Source organism: Brienomyrus brachyistius, chromosome 10 (assembly GCF_023856365.1).
Source record: "Brienomyrus brachyistius isolate T26 chromosome 10, BBRACH_0.4, whole genome shotgun sequence".
Taxonomy (NCBI): domain Eukaryota; kingdom Metazoa; phylum Chordata; class Actinopteri; order Osteoglossiformes; family Mormyridae; genus Brienomyrus; species Brienomyrus brachyistius.
Genome location: NC_064542.1, coordinates 18460962 through 18479134, shown reverse-complemented (window position 1 = coordinate 18479134; position 18173 = coordinate 18460962). Strand labels below are relative to the sequence as shown.

At 45.1% G+C, this 18173-nt stretch overlaps 1 protein-coding gene and 1 long non-coding RNA gene across 2 annotated transcripts in view; one reads left to right on the top strand and one right to left on the bottom strand.

Annotated features, from left to right (window-relative positions):
* Positions 1-12099, bottom strand: part of LOC125750929 (serine/threonine-protein kinase PLK3-like) — a 52278-nt gene extending 40179 nt beyond the window's left edge. Inside the window, exons 1-5 of the mRNA XM_049029300.1 lie at positions 11865-12099; positions 11647-11742; positions 11433-11549; positions 11221-11350; positions 10961-11039 (exon numbers count right to left, since the gene is read on the bottom strand). Coding sequence (XP_048885257.1) covers positions 10961-11039; positions 11221-11350; positions 11433-11549; positions 11647-11742; positions 11865-11972 — 530 coding nt within the window. The 5' untranslated portion in view covers positions 11973-12099. The remainder of the gene's footprint in view (positions 1-10960; positions 11040-11220; positions 11351-11432; positions 11550-11646; positions 11743-11864) is intronic.
* Positions 12100-17200: 5101 nt separating this feature from the next.
* On the top strand, positions 17201-17548 carry LOC125750937 (uncharacterized). The gene is made up of 2 exons (XR_007400455.1): positions 17201-17255; positions 17438-17548. It is a non-coding gene; the product is annotated as an uncharacterized LOC125750937 (long non-coding RNA).
* The last annotated feature ends 625 nt before the right edge of the window (positions 17549-18173 follow it).

Here is an 18173-nt window from a genome sequence, read left to right as displayed (position 1 = left end):
TGGTTTGGACACATACGTCCAAGTTTTTAATAGAGTAGAAGGACCTCAAATAGAAGAAACAAACATGTAAGATCAAACAAAAACCGCTTGTTAAATTCCAAAAAAGACAAAACACACATTTTCCCATAAAAATGACTGTCATGCTCTCAAATAGCTTGCTCACTCATCGCAGAAAAATGTCCATCAGCATTCTGTAAACACGTGCTGTGTTTTTCATCTCCAGAGTTTTTGAAGAAAACCACTGAATGAAAAGTTACCCTCGTTTGAAAGCTTGATCTCCTATGTATACGAATCAATCACTGTCATTCTTCGTTGTCAAGCATTTTAAAAAAATTTTAAATATACGCTCTGCTTCCCTGCAAGCATATCAATTTTTACGCACTGAACCTTTGCCCATGGTTATGTTTCATTATAATTAACTTTTTGTATGAACATCAAATTACAGTGTCACTTGTTTTGTCCAATAGAGGTGTGTCTAAGGTTTGAGAAATGGTATGGGATGTGCTGATTCGCCATTGTTTTTCGCACTGGGGACAGAAATGCGCAAATGTTTCTTTGCCGGCGCAGTATTCGTGGGAGTGTCTCGAGTTCACATTGCACAGATAATCTCGGTGAGTTTTCCCAATTATTTTCGCACAACATTTTTGAATGAAGAAAAATGGCTCAGAATGCCTCATGTTTGAGGAAGCACAGAAGAAGATTTTGGAAGTGAGGCATCCATCGCTGACTCCGTTGATTCGATGGAGGTGGACGCTTTTTTGCACGGAGAGGATGCAACATTTTGCTCTTTAATTCTATAGATTTTGATAATTCCGTGATTCAGCAATTCATAATTAACATTTGCTTTGGTGACAATTGTATTGTGGTACATTGGGAAAAGTTACGCATCGCCTTTGTCGAGTTTTGCTTGCGCAAAGTTACGTGGGGCATTTGTCGGGCTTCGTTTGGGCAAAGTTACGTGGGGCATTTGTCGGGCTTTGTTTGCATAAAGAAAATGCACATATTTTTGTTGCCTAGATCCTAAATATTTTTCCTTTTTCTTTGTTTTAGAACCCAAAGGGCAGAATCTCCACCCGCTTCTCCACCTGCACCTCAGACACAGTCTACTCGTGCAAAGAGAAGGAAGGTGGTGAACAGCTTCATCATCCATACAGCCATCGCCAGGGAGAAGAGGCAGAAGCCTCTCACACAGAAACGCTTTCGGGCGCAGCAGGACACAGCAGCAGTGCTTCCAGAGCCACAGAAGCAGATGTGCGTCCCAGTGGCCATCACTGACACTCCTGCTGTGGACTCCAGGCTGAAGGCCACCCAGGGCAGGAAGTACTGTGTGCACTGCCACTCCAAGAAGCTAAGCAACAAGACAATTTACAAATGCTTAGCATGCATTGTGCCACTCTACATAGTTGCGGACCGAATCTGTTTCACAGAGTGGCATTTGCAGAAAAACACATAGAGGTTGGGGCAGTGCAACTTGAAATTTCTTATGGTGTTTTGTGTGTGAATAAAATGCAGTTCTTTCCCAGCATGTGCGGTGATGTTGTGTGACTAAATGTTTCTTATGACCCATGGGTGGTAATTCATTTATAAAGAAAGAGGCTATCCCAAGAAACAGTTTTTCTGAATTGCTAAAACACATTTCATAAAATCTCCTCTCCTTTAATTAAACCACTAAGCACAAACGCTCAAATACAAGCTAAACTCACAAAACCTTACACTCATCTTGCAAAATCAAAGAATCTTCTCAAAACTACAGTACATTATCTTTGCCCAAAAACAAACACTGCTTTCAGATCATACATCAAGCCTATGGCTTAAATAAACACTACTGAACAGTCATTACACACTAAAGGACAAAGCCAAAAAGTAAACAAATGAGAGGCATATTACAGTAAAATGTTGTGCAACTGCCAAGCCAGAGTCACAGGAGAATATTCATTCTGCATCATCACCATGTCTCAGGGCTGGGACTAGCGATGCTATCCCTTGTTGGGCGATGCAGAAGGTATCCTCTGTGTGACCCATTTGTACCTTGATGTCGAATTTCAACTCCAATTCACCTATGGCACGTATTCTATGTTCTAGTCACTGTTTGGCTTCTTCAAATGTTTAGAAGTGTGTGCGAACAATTTTAAGTCATTGTGTTTAAATGTTTAAATTAACCTTGGCATATTTTTAGACTGGGGGGGAAAGCAGAGGAAAGCCCTTGACAACACATGGAGAACATTCCAGGCTCGGCCCACCGTCAGGGTCCATGGCTGGCATAGTTCATGAACTAGAAACACTCAGATTCAGATCCCACCTATAGTGAGATCGTCGTAAAATAGTGGACAGGACTGCCGTATTATGAACTCCCATAGATAAACGGGGAGGTTAACTGATAGTGCTGCAGTCCAACATCCATAACATACACTTCTTCATGATTCTACTCTTTCCAGCTGTCGGATTAGGCAGTGGTGGCTTTACGGTTAGGGAAGTGCACTTGTAGTTGAAACACTGTAGGTTCGAATCCCCGACCAGCAAAGCCTCACTGAGATACTGCCCCCAAGTACTGCTCCCTGGGCGCTGAATTTGCTGCAACCTTCTATGTCACATATGGGTTAAATACAGAGAATGCATTTTGTAGTTGTGCACCATGTGCTGTGGTATGTTGACAATTAATTACTAAATTCTAATTCGAAATTAGGCAGTCAATCCCTGCGGTTCCTTCATGTTGCAATCATGCAGGCAGGGCATTGTCAGCGATGTCTTTTCCTTTTCTGTGTTGGATCCAGGATCTCGTCGTTTCAGACGGTCCTCCCACCACCTTTGACATGGCAGCTGTTGTCACATGTTGAGACAGAGCTTTGCTCACTAGGGTGATGACTAAAGGATCTACACAGCAGAAGATTAGTATCAGAGTCAGATTAATCACAGCTCCTAAGAAAAGCCCTTTCATAACAGCTTGCTGCCAACCTCCCCACATATCATACCACCAATCCAAACATTCCTGTGTGTTGACCTGCATCTCTTGCCATTTCACCCTGAATCCCCTGTGATTTAACACGCGGAGGTGTACTCGGTCTGCTGGGGAGATGACTGGCTCCCCCTGGTCGGTGCTGTCTCTTGTCATCTGTGCTGCCTCCTTGTCCTGTTTGAAAATAGCTTTATATATTTCGGTTAGACTCCTTATGTACTTAAACTCATGCAAATCTAAAGACCATCCATTGTGAAAATGTCAACCGGCGACAGAGGTGCTTCAGCAGTAAAGGAGAGATCGCATGCAGAGCTGATATTCTATAGCTTCTTAGTCTAAGTAAAAATAATACTTTCTCGTCATATAAGAACCAAGTCTCTGACTGGAAATTCCCCCAAAAGAGCCATTTAGTTATTTCTAGAAAAATATACAGAGCCAATGAAGGAACCAGATGTCACAGCAACACAGGTCACTGTCCGTGGTGCTGAATTCTCTACTTGATGGGCCTGATGTTGCCCTGGTGCCTTAGGATACGTCTGTCTAAACATGAGTGAGGAGATGGATGCACAGTTCTATAGAGGCCTCTGAAGAGAATAAATGATCCCAATATTATGTTGAGAGAGGTGGTTAATTCCGTTTTAATCCAGACTGGGTTCAGAGCACCTGTTCTGCCATTGATCTTTTGCATGTGTGTTATCATGTATTAGTTTACTCTGACTTTTGATTACTTGGCAAACTAAAACATTTTTGGTCGTATTTTTTTATTCCTAAATTTGAAGTAATTGTACAGTACAATAATATGTTTTCCCCGCCATGCTTTGTCTTGCTTCTGCAGGTTATGCTTGCATTGAACTTGCTTTGTAGAAAATAAGTGTCATGCCCGGCTCATACGCTCCTCGTGTGTGCCACGCCCCCTGATTACCCACGTGTGCTTCCCTGATCGTCTCCTGCTGTGTCCGATTACTTTGATTAGTCCCGTCCTATTTAAGTGCTGATCTTACCTGTTCCCCTTGTCCGTCATTGTAGTTTGTTGTGGATCTTGTGTGGTTTGATGTTCCCTGCTCCCGATTCCCTAATTAAACCCCGAGTTTACCCTGATCTCGACCTGTCTGCCTGCTCCTTTCACGCCTGCCCACACGATCGCCGCTTACCGCCGTCCTGCTCGCAACCGCTACGCCGTGATCGTGACAGGGGCCAATCGCGAATCAGTTCTGAATGGTGCACATCCTTAGTTCCTATGTTAAATCATGTTTTTTTTTTCTGACAGCCCAGATAAATGAAATAAAAAAGAATTTTCTTTTGTTGCTTAAGAATTTTGCACAGTCCTATATACAGTATAGCAACTTTTAAAGCATTTTTTTTCATTTCTTTTAAAGAGGCTGCAATAAGTAACATTAACATCTGTATAAAGAAAAGGCTAAGCAGAAATGTAACAAACTGCGTAATGTGATGCAGGGCATGTTCATGTATAAATGTAACAAACTGTATATGATTCTGTCACGGGACGCTGGACGCCGGTAAGGCGAACAGACAGGCGAGCAGACAGGAAGCAGGCAAACAGGCGAATTACGGGGCAAACTGGGGTTTTAATAAAGGAATCGGGGGAACGGATGGCGGATAACATCTGACGCGACTAACATCAATGACAGACAACGGGTTAGTACAAAACAGGAACTTAAATACATGGAACAAGGCAGCAGGAAACAAGACACGACTGGGCACGATCAGGAAATCACACGTGGGTAATTAGGGGGCGTGGCACACACGAGGAGCGGACGGAGCGGGCGTCACAGAACCCCCCCCCCAAAGGCGCGCTACACTGGGCGCGCCCGGGAGGAGGCGAAGGACGGGACGAGACCGGGAAACCAGAACCTGAAAGACAAATGTAAACCTAAATCAACAGGGACCAGGGAACAAGACAGACAGGCAAAACAGACAAAGAGGCAGGAGCCAGGACAGGACACGACACAGGACAGGAAAGGCCGACAGACAGACCAGGAAGGGAGAAACAGAGGGAACAAGCGGAACAAAAGGAGCGGGAGTGACGGGAGGGAACGACGGGAAACCAGGAACGGAGCGGGGCAGAACAAAGGGACCAGGAATAGAGGACGGCGGGACAAAGGCAGGTGGAGGAACGAAAGCAGGCGGGACAGAGACAGGAAAGGAGGGAGAGAAGGAGGGGGAAGTAAGGGGAGCCCGAGGGAGCCCCAGCGGGCGACGGGAGGCAGCCGGAGGGGCCGCAGGCAGCCGGGAGGCCGGAGCCGGAGGGGACCTCGGAGGGGCCGAGGAGACAGGGCGAGGGACCCGCGGAGGGGCCAGGGAGGGAGCAGGAGGGAGCACCAGGGAAGGGGACGAGGGAGCTGGAAGGGGCCAGGGCGAAGGCAAGGCGAGGGGGGGAGCCGCCGCAGGGGGCGACGTCCTCCGACAAGCCGCAGGTGGGGGCCCCGCAGGCGACCGACCAGGCACCGGAGGGGGGAGCGAGGCAGGGCGACGAGGCACCGGAGGGGGACCCGCAGGCGACAGCCGACCCGGAGGGCCAGGAACCGCAGGCGCCCCCCGAGCCCCAGCGCAGGCGACGGAGGGCGAGCCAGGGGGCAGGGTGGGTGGGACCCCCGTCCTGCGTCTGTGTCCCCGCCCCTTACGGGACACAGACATTACGACCCTCGGTCGGGGTCGAGTTCGCCGGAGCGAGGGATAAGGGGTCACAGGAGCGGGGCCAGGGACAGGAGCGGGGCCAGGGACAGGAGCGGGGCCAGGGACAGGGACCCGAACAGGGTCAACTGGCAGAGGGAGTGCCTCTGGAGCTGCAGCAGGGAGCGCCGGGTCAGGAACAGGAGCGCGGTCCGGCTGTGGGGGCGCCGGCCCGGGAGCTGCAGGTGGCTGCAGAGGGGGCGCCGGCCCGGGAGCTGCAGGTGGCTGCAGAGGGGGCGCCGGCCCGGGAGGCGGCCGCTCGGGCTGAGCAGGGGCTGCAGGCACAGGAGGCGGCCGCTCGGGCTGAGCAGGGGCTGCAGGCACAGGAGGCGGCCGCTCGGGCTGAGCAGGGGCTGCAGGCACAGGAGGCGGCCGCTCGGGCTGAGCAGGGGCTGCAGGCACAGGAGGCGGCCGCTCGGGCTGAGCAGGGGCTGCAGGCACAGGAGGCGGCCGCTCGGGCTGAGCAGGGGCTGCAGGCGGCGGGACCGGTAGGTCCCGTGCGGGCAAGACGGACGTGGCCCCTTTAAGTGCCCGGGGCACACGCGGGATAGCGTCCCGCACTGCGCTGGCCCCCTTGTTGGCCAGCCGCTCGGGCCGGAAGTAGTACCGCTCGAAGGGCGGTAGCAGCTCAGCGGCGGCTGGGTGTTCTCCCCGGACGGGGGAAGCTGCCTGCACAGGCAGCTTAGCTGCGGTGACGACGTCGAGGTCAGCCGGGGAGTCCTCCAATTCCCCGGTGAGGAGAGAAGCGGGGATGAGCGTGCACGCTCCCAGAACGATCGCAGGGGCGATCGCGTGCTTCCTCCTCTTCTTCCTCTTTGTCGTGCGAGTCGCGGAAGGCTGCTCCTCGTCCGGTGGGACAGACAGCAGGGGAACAGTCTCCGCGACGCATGGCGCGTCCAGCTCTAACCTCTGAGCTGTCATCCGTTGGATGAGCTCATGGAGGAGAGCGCGCACCTCTCCCAAACGATGCCCGCCCTCCGATGGGGACATCGCCAGCAGGAGATCGCAGCTGTCGGTGGCTAATTTCAGCGCGACGGGGTCCTCCCGGACGTCGGGCTGGTTCAGCCAATGGTACACCTCTTGCAGCAGACCGAGACGATGGCTCTCGGTCTGCTGCTGTGCCTTGTTCAGTGGGTCTGTCATTCTGTCACGGGACGCTGGAAGCCGGTAAGGCGAACAGACAGGCGAGCAGACAGGAAGCAGGCAAACAGGCGAATTACGGGGCAAACTGGGGTTTTAATAAAGGAATCGGGGGAACGGATGGCGGATAACATCTGACGCGACTAACATCAATGACAGACAACGGGTTAGTACAAAACAGGAACTTAAATACATGGAACAAGGCAGCAGGAAACAAGACACGACTGGGCACGATCAGGAAATCACACGTGGGTAATTAGGGGGCGTGGCACACACGAGGAGCGGACGGAGCGGGCGTCACAGATGCAGTGCATGTTCATGTATAAATGTTTAAATGTAACAAACTGTATAATAATGTGATGCAGTGCATGTTCATGTATAAATGTAACATCAGGAGGGGTCCATCACAGCCCCACCACCATCTCTTGTTCAAACCCTTTGGTCTTCTCATTTTCATTAGTAAGCTCCCGATCACCGATCAACTGATCTGCATTTGAGACATTTTTCCCGCATCTCATTTTGCATTTTCAATAAGCTGATAATACTAATAATACTACTGTAATGATAGTATTACAGTAGACTTACTCTTTAAAGCCAGATGGCAGTGGTCACATACTGATGAACGGTTGGGCAGCAAATGCATTTAATGTGGCTAGATAGCAAATAAACTGATTCACCATTTACTCTCATTTGCATCAATTAAAATGTTTGCTGGAAATGTAAATGTAAGCAGTAAAGCTACATTTTACGTTCTTTAAGAAAGTTTAAGAAAGAACAGTTAAACTGTATTTTGAGTGTGGTTAGAAGATCCAGTATTTCAGAAAACTTAAGAATTGTGTAATATGAATGACTAGAGAGTCTAATATCAGACTGACTGCGCTGAGCTTGTCTGAGAGAGATGATTAGCGAATGGCCTCCCACAGTGTCTCAGCACTCCGTACAAAGAACTTCATATGCTCAGCATATGTTCCTGTTTATCTAATTGTTCTTATTTTAACTGGCTGTGAAGGAGTAAATGAATAAACTTTGCCTGTAGAGTGAACTGGTTACTATGGTTCGGGGCAGCTTTTATTATACATTGTAGACACCACGTTAGTCTATCAAGAGAGTAAGACCGATCGCTAAGGGTGTCATCTGAGTAAAAACAAAGTTACCGCAAAATAGCCAACCAATCACGAGCCAGTACGCATCAAGGCCAACATCTGTTTGGAATGCACCATTACTATGCGGTGAAAGGTTAATAGCTAATCACTGATAAACTCAAACACGAATAGCATGCCAAGCAGGCTATCTGTTCCCTTCCCTCCATGTTGTCCTTCCAACTGATTGCTCAATGACAATATTTTAAAATGTGGACTTCCTAATTACTATAACATAATTTCTATTTGTTAGATTGTTGTTGCGATTACTTTAATTGTTATTGAATGTCATATTTATTTATATGTTATTCTTGTTATTTTATTTCTTATTGATTAAAAACAAAGTCATTGAGAAAGTTTATGAAATTCTGTATTTTTTCAATTTTTAGATATTCATTATCTTACAGTCGCATGAATGAACGAATATTCATTACTTTACATCTTACAGTCCCAATTAGAGTTAAAACTGCAACCCCCCACCCACCCATCATTCTTTCTTTACATTGCAGCCAAAAATAATTTATACAACATAAATAAGGCACAGGTTTGGTGCATGTAGGATTTTCACAGCCAGAGTTAGACAGGGGCCTGGTGTAAAAGCCCCACCCCACCCAGAAACTTTTCCATTTGGCCCAGCCCAAAATCATTTCTTCAGCACAAATAAATCTCAGTAACTGGCGCAAGTTTGGTGCATGTACTGTAGTATTCTCCGAGCCAGAGATAGACAGGGGGTGCATTCTGTGGCAAGGTGGTCTGCTATAAAATGCCCCTCTTCAACCTCGAATCTTTTCCTCATGACCCAGCCCAAAATAATTTCTACAACATAAGTAAAGGACAACTATCAGTAACACGTAGGTACATGTAGGATTTTCCGTTGTTAGTTGTACTGTACATACGAAAGTAGTCTTCCAGCTCCTGTCAAGCGCTCATTTTCGGACACAAAATACATACTGTGTGACAAAATGCATTATTCAATGACAAAATCAAGTAATGCCTTGAATTTTGTCCACAGAAAGACATACTACAGTTACATTTTGTCCACAGAAGCATAAATACGTTACTGTCTTTGGTGCCCCGAAATCAACAGGAATGTTTCATTTTGTACACAGAACTGATATTAGCACCTAGCATATCATGTTCAGAAGCTTGAATGTATCTGCTTTCGTAAATGAAAAAGGGCATTTCATTCACCAAATGCATTTTGTCAAAGAAACAAGTTCATTGCGTGCAGGAAATGCACTTTGTGAGTGAAAGAAATGCATTTAGTAGAGGGGCGTAGTACCTTCCAATAACCAGGAGGTGGAGAGCCAACTTTGATTTTGGTAATCCCAATTGACTTTGGCACATATAGGAAAATATAATTTTCAAAATAACATGAGTCTGATGCAATTTACCCAAGTAATACAAGCTCTTTAGGTGACACTCAAAGAATCAATTCCCATCAACATAGTGTCAGAACACATATACTCCAAACAATTAAGCAGAACAGACTGAGTGGTGAAAATGAAATCTGCATGAGATTGTCTAGTGTGTTCTTGGTATGAATGTGGCCATAATCGTACAAGAAAAAAACTGAATCCATGCCTGAATGCTTGAAACACAAAAGAACTTTATTGAAACAGGAGTGTACAGGGAGCTGGGGGAGGCACTGAGGTGTGGGGCGTCACTGCACTTGCTGAGTACAGCCTGCCTACAGGTCCCTGTGTAGAAAAATAGAGGTTTTCAGTTAACATGGCATTCACTAGAGTTCAAGGACGACTACACTAATATTCAATATACCCCAGCTTTATCCATGCAAATCACCAAGACAAGCTTAAGCTACAGAATGGTAACAGAGATGGAACAGGACAAGGATTCACTATTGTGAACAGCATATCTTTACCTCAACCACTTTGACCAACTGGACCAGGTCAATTTTTTCATTCATTGGTCTGTTGACATCCTCTAGAACACGGAGTGACTCCACAGGCTGGGGGATCTCAAGTCCACTCTGCTCGGCATCCTCCCGTAAAGGCTCAACTGCGAGAAAGCATGGATTTGCCAAGTCAAGCATCTGAGCCTGAGGAACTGAGAGATGATCTACTAGTAGGATTTATGTCGATGGAATTTACCTCTGGATCGCTTTTTTCGTATCAGGCGCATGAAACGGTTGAAAATCTTTCTGAATGGGTTGACTGCTTTATGCTGTGGTGGTGTATTGCAGCTACTAGCTGGCAGTGTCTTTGGAGTGAAGCCCTAAGGTATTAGTTTAATATGCATCAGTTAAGCAAACCAATTCCATACATCCATCCATGCATCCATCCATCTTTTGTTACTGTAATTTTAAAGGAAGGGTAAGTACCAGTGACCTCAGCAGACCAGCTAGTCATCCACATCCCACCAGTTTGCAAGTGGACCAACCTTTCTGAAGAACTTGTGGCGACGGATATGTGATAGTGACGGGCGATCTCGTGGGTCGATTTGAAATATTTTTTCTATTAGTTTTCCAGCCTCAGAATGAAGGTTCTTAGGTAGAATAAATTTTGCTTCTTTTATGTTCTTCAACATTTCAGAGCGATCGTCGTGATCAAATGGGATTTCCCCAATCAGAAGCTGGTACCTGTAGTAAGAAAGGCAGCAAAGGTGTTTGAGGTCTTTCACATTTGACATAAAAATGCTGTGCTTCCAAAAGAGCAATTCCTTTCAGCTGTGTGCCAGTATTCATTTTTCTTTTCTCTTTCAAGAAGAAAAAAAAAACATATTTATGTATGCTAGACGCATGTCTTCTTAAAATGTTACGCAGATTTTATTAGCCATGCCGATCTTTGGCCGGGAGGGGGGTTGGATAGGGTATACGTACATGACACAGCCCAGTGCCCAGACTTCTGCTTCGGTTCCATATCCTTCTCGCTTCCATACTTCTGGAGCCATATAGACGGGAGTACCACAGACTTCTCTACAACACACACAAATGGAAAACGTTAAGCGCACATGTGCTTTAGCTTGCTGTATAAACAAATTTGAAAGCTTAGCCAGGAATTCTGCAAAAAACACCTACTTGTCCCTCGGCTCCAGCTTGACCGCCAGTCCAAAATCCCCAATTTTCAGCTTCATTTGGTCACTGACAAATAAGTTTTCTGAAAGACAAACGAATTTGCATTAAGGATAGACTCAAATACTTTGCCAAACTGCAGACTTTACCAAATTGATAAATTAACACTACACAGAAATCCAGACGACCTACGCTCGCAATGCCATGTGAAATGCCAGCATTATTATACAGAAAATTGAGTAAAGCGTGAGTGCATGTACACATACCCAACTTGATGTCCCTGTGGACGTAACCTTGCCGGTGGATGTATGTCAACCCCGAAATCAGCTGGTGAACATAGTATCGCACTTCGGGCTCAGTCAGAGTCCCCCGAGCTTTTAAAATGTCACCGAGTGTCTGGGCAGGGAGAAACAGGGGCAGCCTGATCTATCACAAAGTCTTTGCCTTAGTAAGATGTCTACAAAAGTCAGGGACTCACCTGCCCACTGCACAACTCCATGAAAATGTACAGGAACTTATCATCTTCGAAAGAGTGGGAGAAGCCCACCACATTCTTGTGGCGCAGTGTTTTTAAAATCTGTACTTCTTCACAGACCTGAGTGAAATGTCAAACACACCATCTCATAAAGTAAAAGGGAAATGCAGATAAACTGAAAAGAGGGATGACATCAAGCACAATCCATACCACATACCTCCTCCACTCCCCAGGAATATAGCCGTATGACCTTAACAGCATAGGTGTCGCCAGTTTCAAGATCGGTCATCTTATAGCATTTGCCAGAAGCGCCCTAAAAAACATGTCCTCAATATGTTAACAATAAAGAACATTTCTGACTGACCCTTTTCAAGCATCTCCTCTCTGCAGAAAAAGATCAACTGCGATCACTTTCAACAACATTGTGGTGCACACCTGTCCCAAAAGCTCATCCCTGCTGTAGGACCTTAATGTCTTGGGATCTACCAGAATCTCAGGCACTTCCGATGCCATCTGAGCGCGGGAAGGTTCACTGACAGACATGATTTCACCAGAAGAGAAGCGCGATCCGTAACTAACCCGTGGAATACTCGAAATGGGTAGTGAGCGCTCGCGTTCTAAATGACGTGTACACTAGCGTCATCAGTCTTAGAACGCAGCCAAGGCAGCCACGCGATTCGAACTTGTTAGATGGATTACGTCACCACATTGAAAATTACATGGACGGAAAAAGAAGTGAACTTGCTAAGACAATGCAACTAAACACGGATAAAAACTTTTATTACAATCAACTTTATTGAAGAAAAAAAATGTGTACACCAAACATTCAGTTTCGGTAATGCAGTAACACATGCTCGGGAGTAAAGCCTTAGAGCAGAGGCCAGGCGGACCGCGGTCCGGGTCCGTACCCAGAAGCTGTCCCATACGGAGCTGGACCGAAAGTCAAAACAAAAGGTTATGATTTAGAACCTGACTGGGCGCTTTTATTTTGTCGGCGCAGCTTTTATAGTCTTTTCGGTAGCGGTTTAGCACTAGAACCGCCGTTTCCCACGCCAACGAACGTTAACCGCCAAGCAAGACGCAACTCGCCGTATGCAGCCCTGTCTTTGCGCTAATGTGCCATTAGTGTTAATAGCACCAGCGAAGCTACTGATGTTCCTTGTTCCTAACAGAGTGGCTTTTCTGTCCTAAAATCGTAAAGCTTTCAAACACAGCATGTTGTTTATTGGTGATTTCATGCTCGTCGAAGTTTCCGCTTTTTAACAACTGTATAAAGTAATGTTATTTATTATATAAATCAACTCGGGTGAAACAAATGTACGTTTCCAGGGTCGCCGAACCTCGTGTATCTGGCGTGAGACTCACGCTTTCAGACTCACGCAGGAAATCTTACCGCAAATCTATATTATTTCATTATGAACCAAAAATGTTATACGTCAAAAATGTAATTACACGATTAGATACCTGAAAAAGTCAGGTATCGGTTACATTCAATGTTTATACAACTAATAGGCTACTAAAATATACCACATTAAATAGTTAGACATTTTGATCTTCTGAACCTTTGCTTCAAGAATTTTCTCTAACTGGATGTCTTTACATTTTAGTTGAATACCCCTGCCAAAGGCAGTTGGCTTAATACAATTTTAGTTTTTCTTTTTTTTCTTAGAATAGTAAACGGAAGATCGTACACGCTCTTGCTGCAAGGTGCTGCAGCCTAACGCATCGAAACAAACTATATTACACTAAAGACCGCACTATTCTGCGCGGTCGTGCTGTTAATATAGGCTATTGTACATTCTAAGCAATTGCCCAGGAAACAAAAAAAACTAACCTTTTGTATGAAAGCAAACGTCCAACAACCGCTTTCTTTACTTCCGTCCCTCTTCCCTCTCTTTATTCCCTTTTCGTTTTTGAAATCCCGACTTGTGTCGGACACTGTTCACGTGTAGCATATATCTAGCCAGATAGCTAGCGTACTTTATACGTAGGTAAAGTCTAAGCCGTTACGTTTTCTGCTCCAACATTCGGGCTTGGTGAAGTAGGTTGATATCTTGTCTTCCTGAAGAAAGACGCCGAATCTAGACTAAGCCGATTTTCACCACGCAGGAGGGCTATATTGAGATCAGTCCCACTTTCAGCTGTTTACATTTATTTACATCCATGCACATTGTTGTAACGGAATGTAAAGTGCGGCACCTGACAGACAGGTGAAATGCGCACCAGAAACGATAGGTAAAAACTCATTTTATACACGTGGATAGGACAAGGTTACCTAAACTACGCTCCTTTGGAAACCATATATAAATTATCTCTATGGTATATATATATATGGGAATGATCTCAGTGTAGGAGACCCTCTTACGTGGTGAAAATCGTTTTAGTCCAGATTCGGGGCCTTTCTTCAGGAAGACAAGATATGAACCGAGTTCATTAAGCCCGAATGTTGCAGCAGCAAACTTAACGGCTTAGACATTACTTACTTATACAGTACGATATGCTTGTTAGCTAGCGGGCTAGATATTTGCCACACGTGAACAATGTCCGCCCCAATTCGGGATTTCAAAAACGAAAAGGGAATAAAGAGAAGGAAGAAGGGCGGAAGTAAATAAAGCGGTTGTTGGCCGTTTACTTAAAATTCTTGAAGCAAAGGTTCAGAAGATCAAAATGTCTAACTATTTAATGTGGTATATTTTAGTAGCCTATTAGTTGTATAAACATTGAATGTAACCGATACCTGACTTTTTCAGGTATCTAATCGTGTAATTACATTTTTGACGTATAACATTTTTGGTTCATAATGAAATAATATAGATTTGCGGTAAGATTTCCTGCGTGAGTCTGAAAGCGTGAGTCTCACGCCAGATACACGAGGTTCGGCGACCCTGGAAACGTACATTTGTTTCACCCGAGTTGATTTATATAATAAATAACATTACTTTATACAGTTGTTAAAAAGCGGAAACTTCGACGAGCATGAAATCACCAATAAACAACATGCTGTGTTTGAAAGCTTTACGATTTTAGGACAGAAAAGCCACTCTGTTAGGAACAAGGAACATCAGTAGCTTCGCTGGTGCTATTAACACTAATGGCACATTAGCGCAAAGACAGGGCTGCATACGGCGAGTTGCGTCTTGCTTGGCGGTTAACGTTCGTTGGCGTGGGAAACGGCGGTTCTAGTGCTAAACCGCTACCGAAAAGACTATAAAAGCTGCGCCGACAAAATAAAAGCGCCCAGTCAGGTTCTAAATCATAACCTTTTGTTTTGACTTTCGGTCCAGCTCCGTATGGGACAGCTTCTGGGTACGGACCCGGACCGCGGTCCGCCTGGCCTCTGCTCTAAGGCTTTACTCCCGAGCATGTGTTACTGCATTACCGAAACTGAACGTTTGGTGTACACATTTTTTTTCTTCAATAAAGTTGATTGTAATAAAAGTTTTTATCCGTGTTTAGTTGCATTGTCTTAGCAAGTTCACTTCTTTTTCCGTCCATGTAATTTTCAATGTGGTGACGTAATCCATCTAAGAAGTTCGAATCGCGTGGCTGCCTTGGCTGCGTTCTAAGACTGATGACGCTAGTGTACACGTCATTTAGAACGCGAGCGCTCACTACCCATTTCGAGTATTCCACGGGTTAGTTACGGATCGCGCTTCTCTTCTGGTGAAATCATGTCTGTCAGTGAACCTTCCCGCGCTCAGATGGCATCGGAAGTGCCTGAGATTCTGGTAGATCCCAAGACATTAAGGTCCTACAGCAGGGATGAGCTTTTGGGACAGGTGTGCACCACAATGTTGTTGAAAGTGATCGCAGTTGATCTTTTTCTGCAGAGAGGAGATGCTTGAACAGGGTCAGTCAGAAATGTTCTTTATTGTTAACATATTGAGGACATGTTTTTTAGGGCGCTTCTGGCAAATGCTATAAGATGACCGATCTTGAAACTGGCGACACCTATGCTGTTAAGGTCATACGGCTATATTCCTGGGGAGTGGAGGAGGTATGTGGTATGGATTGTGCTTGATGTCATCCCTCTTTTCAGTTTATCTGCATTTCCCTTTTACTTTATGAGATGGTGTGTTTGACATTTCACTCAGGTCTGTGAAGAAGTACAGATTTTAAAAACACTGCGCCACAAGAATGTGGTGGGCTTCTCCCACTCTTTCGAAGATGATAAGTTCCTGTACATTTTCATGGAGTTGTGCAGTGGGCAGGTGAGTCCCTGACTTTTGTAGACATCTTACTAAGGCAAAGACTTTGTGATAGATCAGGCTGCCCCTGTTTCTCCCTGCCCAGACACTCGGTGACATTTTAAAAGCTCGGGGGACTCTGACTGAGCCCGAAGTGCGATACTATGTTCACCAGCTGATTTCGGGGTTGACATACATCCACCGGCAAGGTTACGTCCACAGGGACATCAAGTTGGGTATGTGTACATGCACTCACGCTTTACTCAATTTTCTGTATAATAATGCTGGCATTTCACATGGCATTGCGAGTGTAGGTCGTCTGGATTTCTGTGTAGTGTTAATTTATCAATTTGGTAAAGTCTGCAGTTTGGCAAAGTATTTGAGTCTATCCTTAATGCAAATTCGTTTGTCTTTCAGAAAACTTATTTGTCAGTGACCAAATGAAGCTGAAAATTGGGGATTTTGGACTGGCGGTCAAGCTGGAGCCGAGGGACAAGTAGGTGTTTTTTGCAGAATTCCTGGCTAAGCTTTCAAATTTGTTTATACAGCAAGCTAAAGCACATGTGCGCTTAACGTTTTCCATTTGTGTGTGTTGTAGAGAAGTCTGTGGTACTCCCATCAACATGGCTCCAGAAGTATGGAAGCGAGAGGGATATGGAACCGAAGCAGAAGTCTGGGCACTGGGCTGTGTCATGTACGTATACCCTATCAACCCCAAAGATCGGCATGGCTAATAAAATCTGCGTAACATTTTAAGAAGACATGCGTCTAGCATACATAAATATGTTTTTTTTTCTTCTTGAAAGAGAAAAGAAAAATGAATACTGGCACACAGCTGAAAGGAATTGCTCTTTTGGAAGCACAGCATTTTTATGTCAAATGTGAAAGACCTCAAACACCTTTGCTGCCTTTCTTACTACAGGTACCAGCTTCTGATTGGGGAAATCCCATTTGATCACGACGATCGCTCTGAAATGTTGAAGAACATAAAAGAAGCAAAATTTATTCTACCTAAGAACCTTCATTCTGAGGCTGGAAAACTAATAGAAAAAATATTTCAAATCGACCCACGAGATCGCCCGTCACTATCACATATCCGTCGCCACAAGTTCTTCAGAAAGGTTGGTCCACTTGCAAACTGGTGGGATGTGGATGACTAGCTGGTCTGCTGAGGTCACTGGTACTTACCCTTCCTTTAAAATTACAGTAACAAAAGATGGATGGATGCATGGATGGATGTATGGAATTGGTTTGCTTAACTGATGCATATTAAACTAATACCCTAGGGCTTCACTCCAAAGACACTGCCAGCTAGTAGCTGCAATACACCACCACAGCATAAAGCAGTCAACCCATTCAGAAAGATTTTCAACCGTTTCATGCGCCTGATACGAAAAAAGCGATCCAGAGGTAAATTCCATCGACATAAATCCTACTAGTAGATCATCTCTCAGTTCCTCAGGCTCAGATGCTTGACTTGGCAAATCCATGCTTTCTCGCAGTTGAGCCTTTACGGGAGGATGCCGAGCAGAGTGGACTTGAGATCCCCCAGCCTGTGGAGTCACTCCGTGTTCTAGTGGATGTCAACAGACCAATGAATGAAAAAATTGACCTGGTCCAGTTGGTCAAAGTGGTTGAGGTAAAGATATGCTGTTCACAATAGTGAATCCTTGTCCTGTTCCATCTCTGTTACCATTCTGTAGCTTAAGCTTGTCTTGGTGATTTGCATGGATAAAGCTGGGGTATATTGAATATTAGTGTAGTCGTCCTTGAACTCTAGTGAATGCCATGTTAACTGAAAACCTCTATTTTTCTACACAGGGACCTGTAGGCAGGCTGTACTCAGCAAGTGCAGTGACGCCCCACACCTCAGTGCCTCCCCCAGCTCCCTGTACACTCCTGTTTCAATAAAGTTCTTTTGTGTTTCAAGCATTCAGGCATGGATTCAGTTTTTTTCTTGTACGATTATGGCCACATTCATACCAAGAACACACTAGACAATCTCATGCAGATTTCATTTTCACCACTCAGTCTGTTCTGCTTAATTGTTTGGAGTATATGTGTTCTGACACTATGTTGATGGGAATTGATTCTTTGAGTGTCACCTAAAGAGCTTGTATTACTTGGGTAAATTGCATCAGACTCATGTTATTTTGAAAATTATATTTTCCTATATGTGCCAAAGTCAATTGGGATTACCAAAATCAAAGTTGGCTCTCCACCTCCTGGTTATTGGAAGGTACTACGCCCCTCTACTAAATGCATTTCTTTCACTCACAAAGTGCATTTCCTGCACGCAATGAACTTGTTTCTTTGACAAAATGCATTTTGTGAATGTGTTCTGACACTATGTTGATGGGAATTGATTCTTTGTGTGTCACCTAAAGAGCTTGTATTACTTGGGTAAATTGCATAAGACTCATGTTATTTTGAAAAATATTCCCACATGTGCTGCTTAGCTGGGGTTGATCTGAGCAGCTGTGCACTTTTATCCTGTAAAACAAAGTTTGTTTTTAGAACAAAAAACAAGGTTTTCAAGACCATATTATGTAGTTTA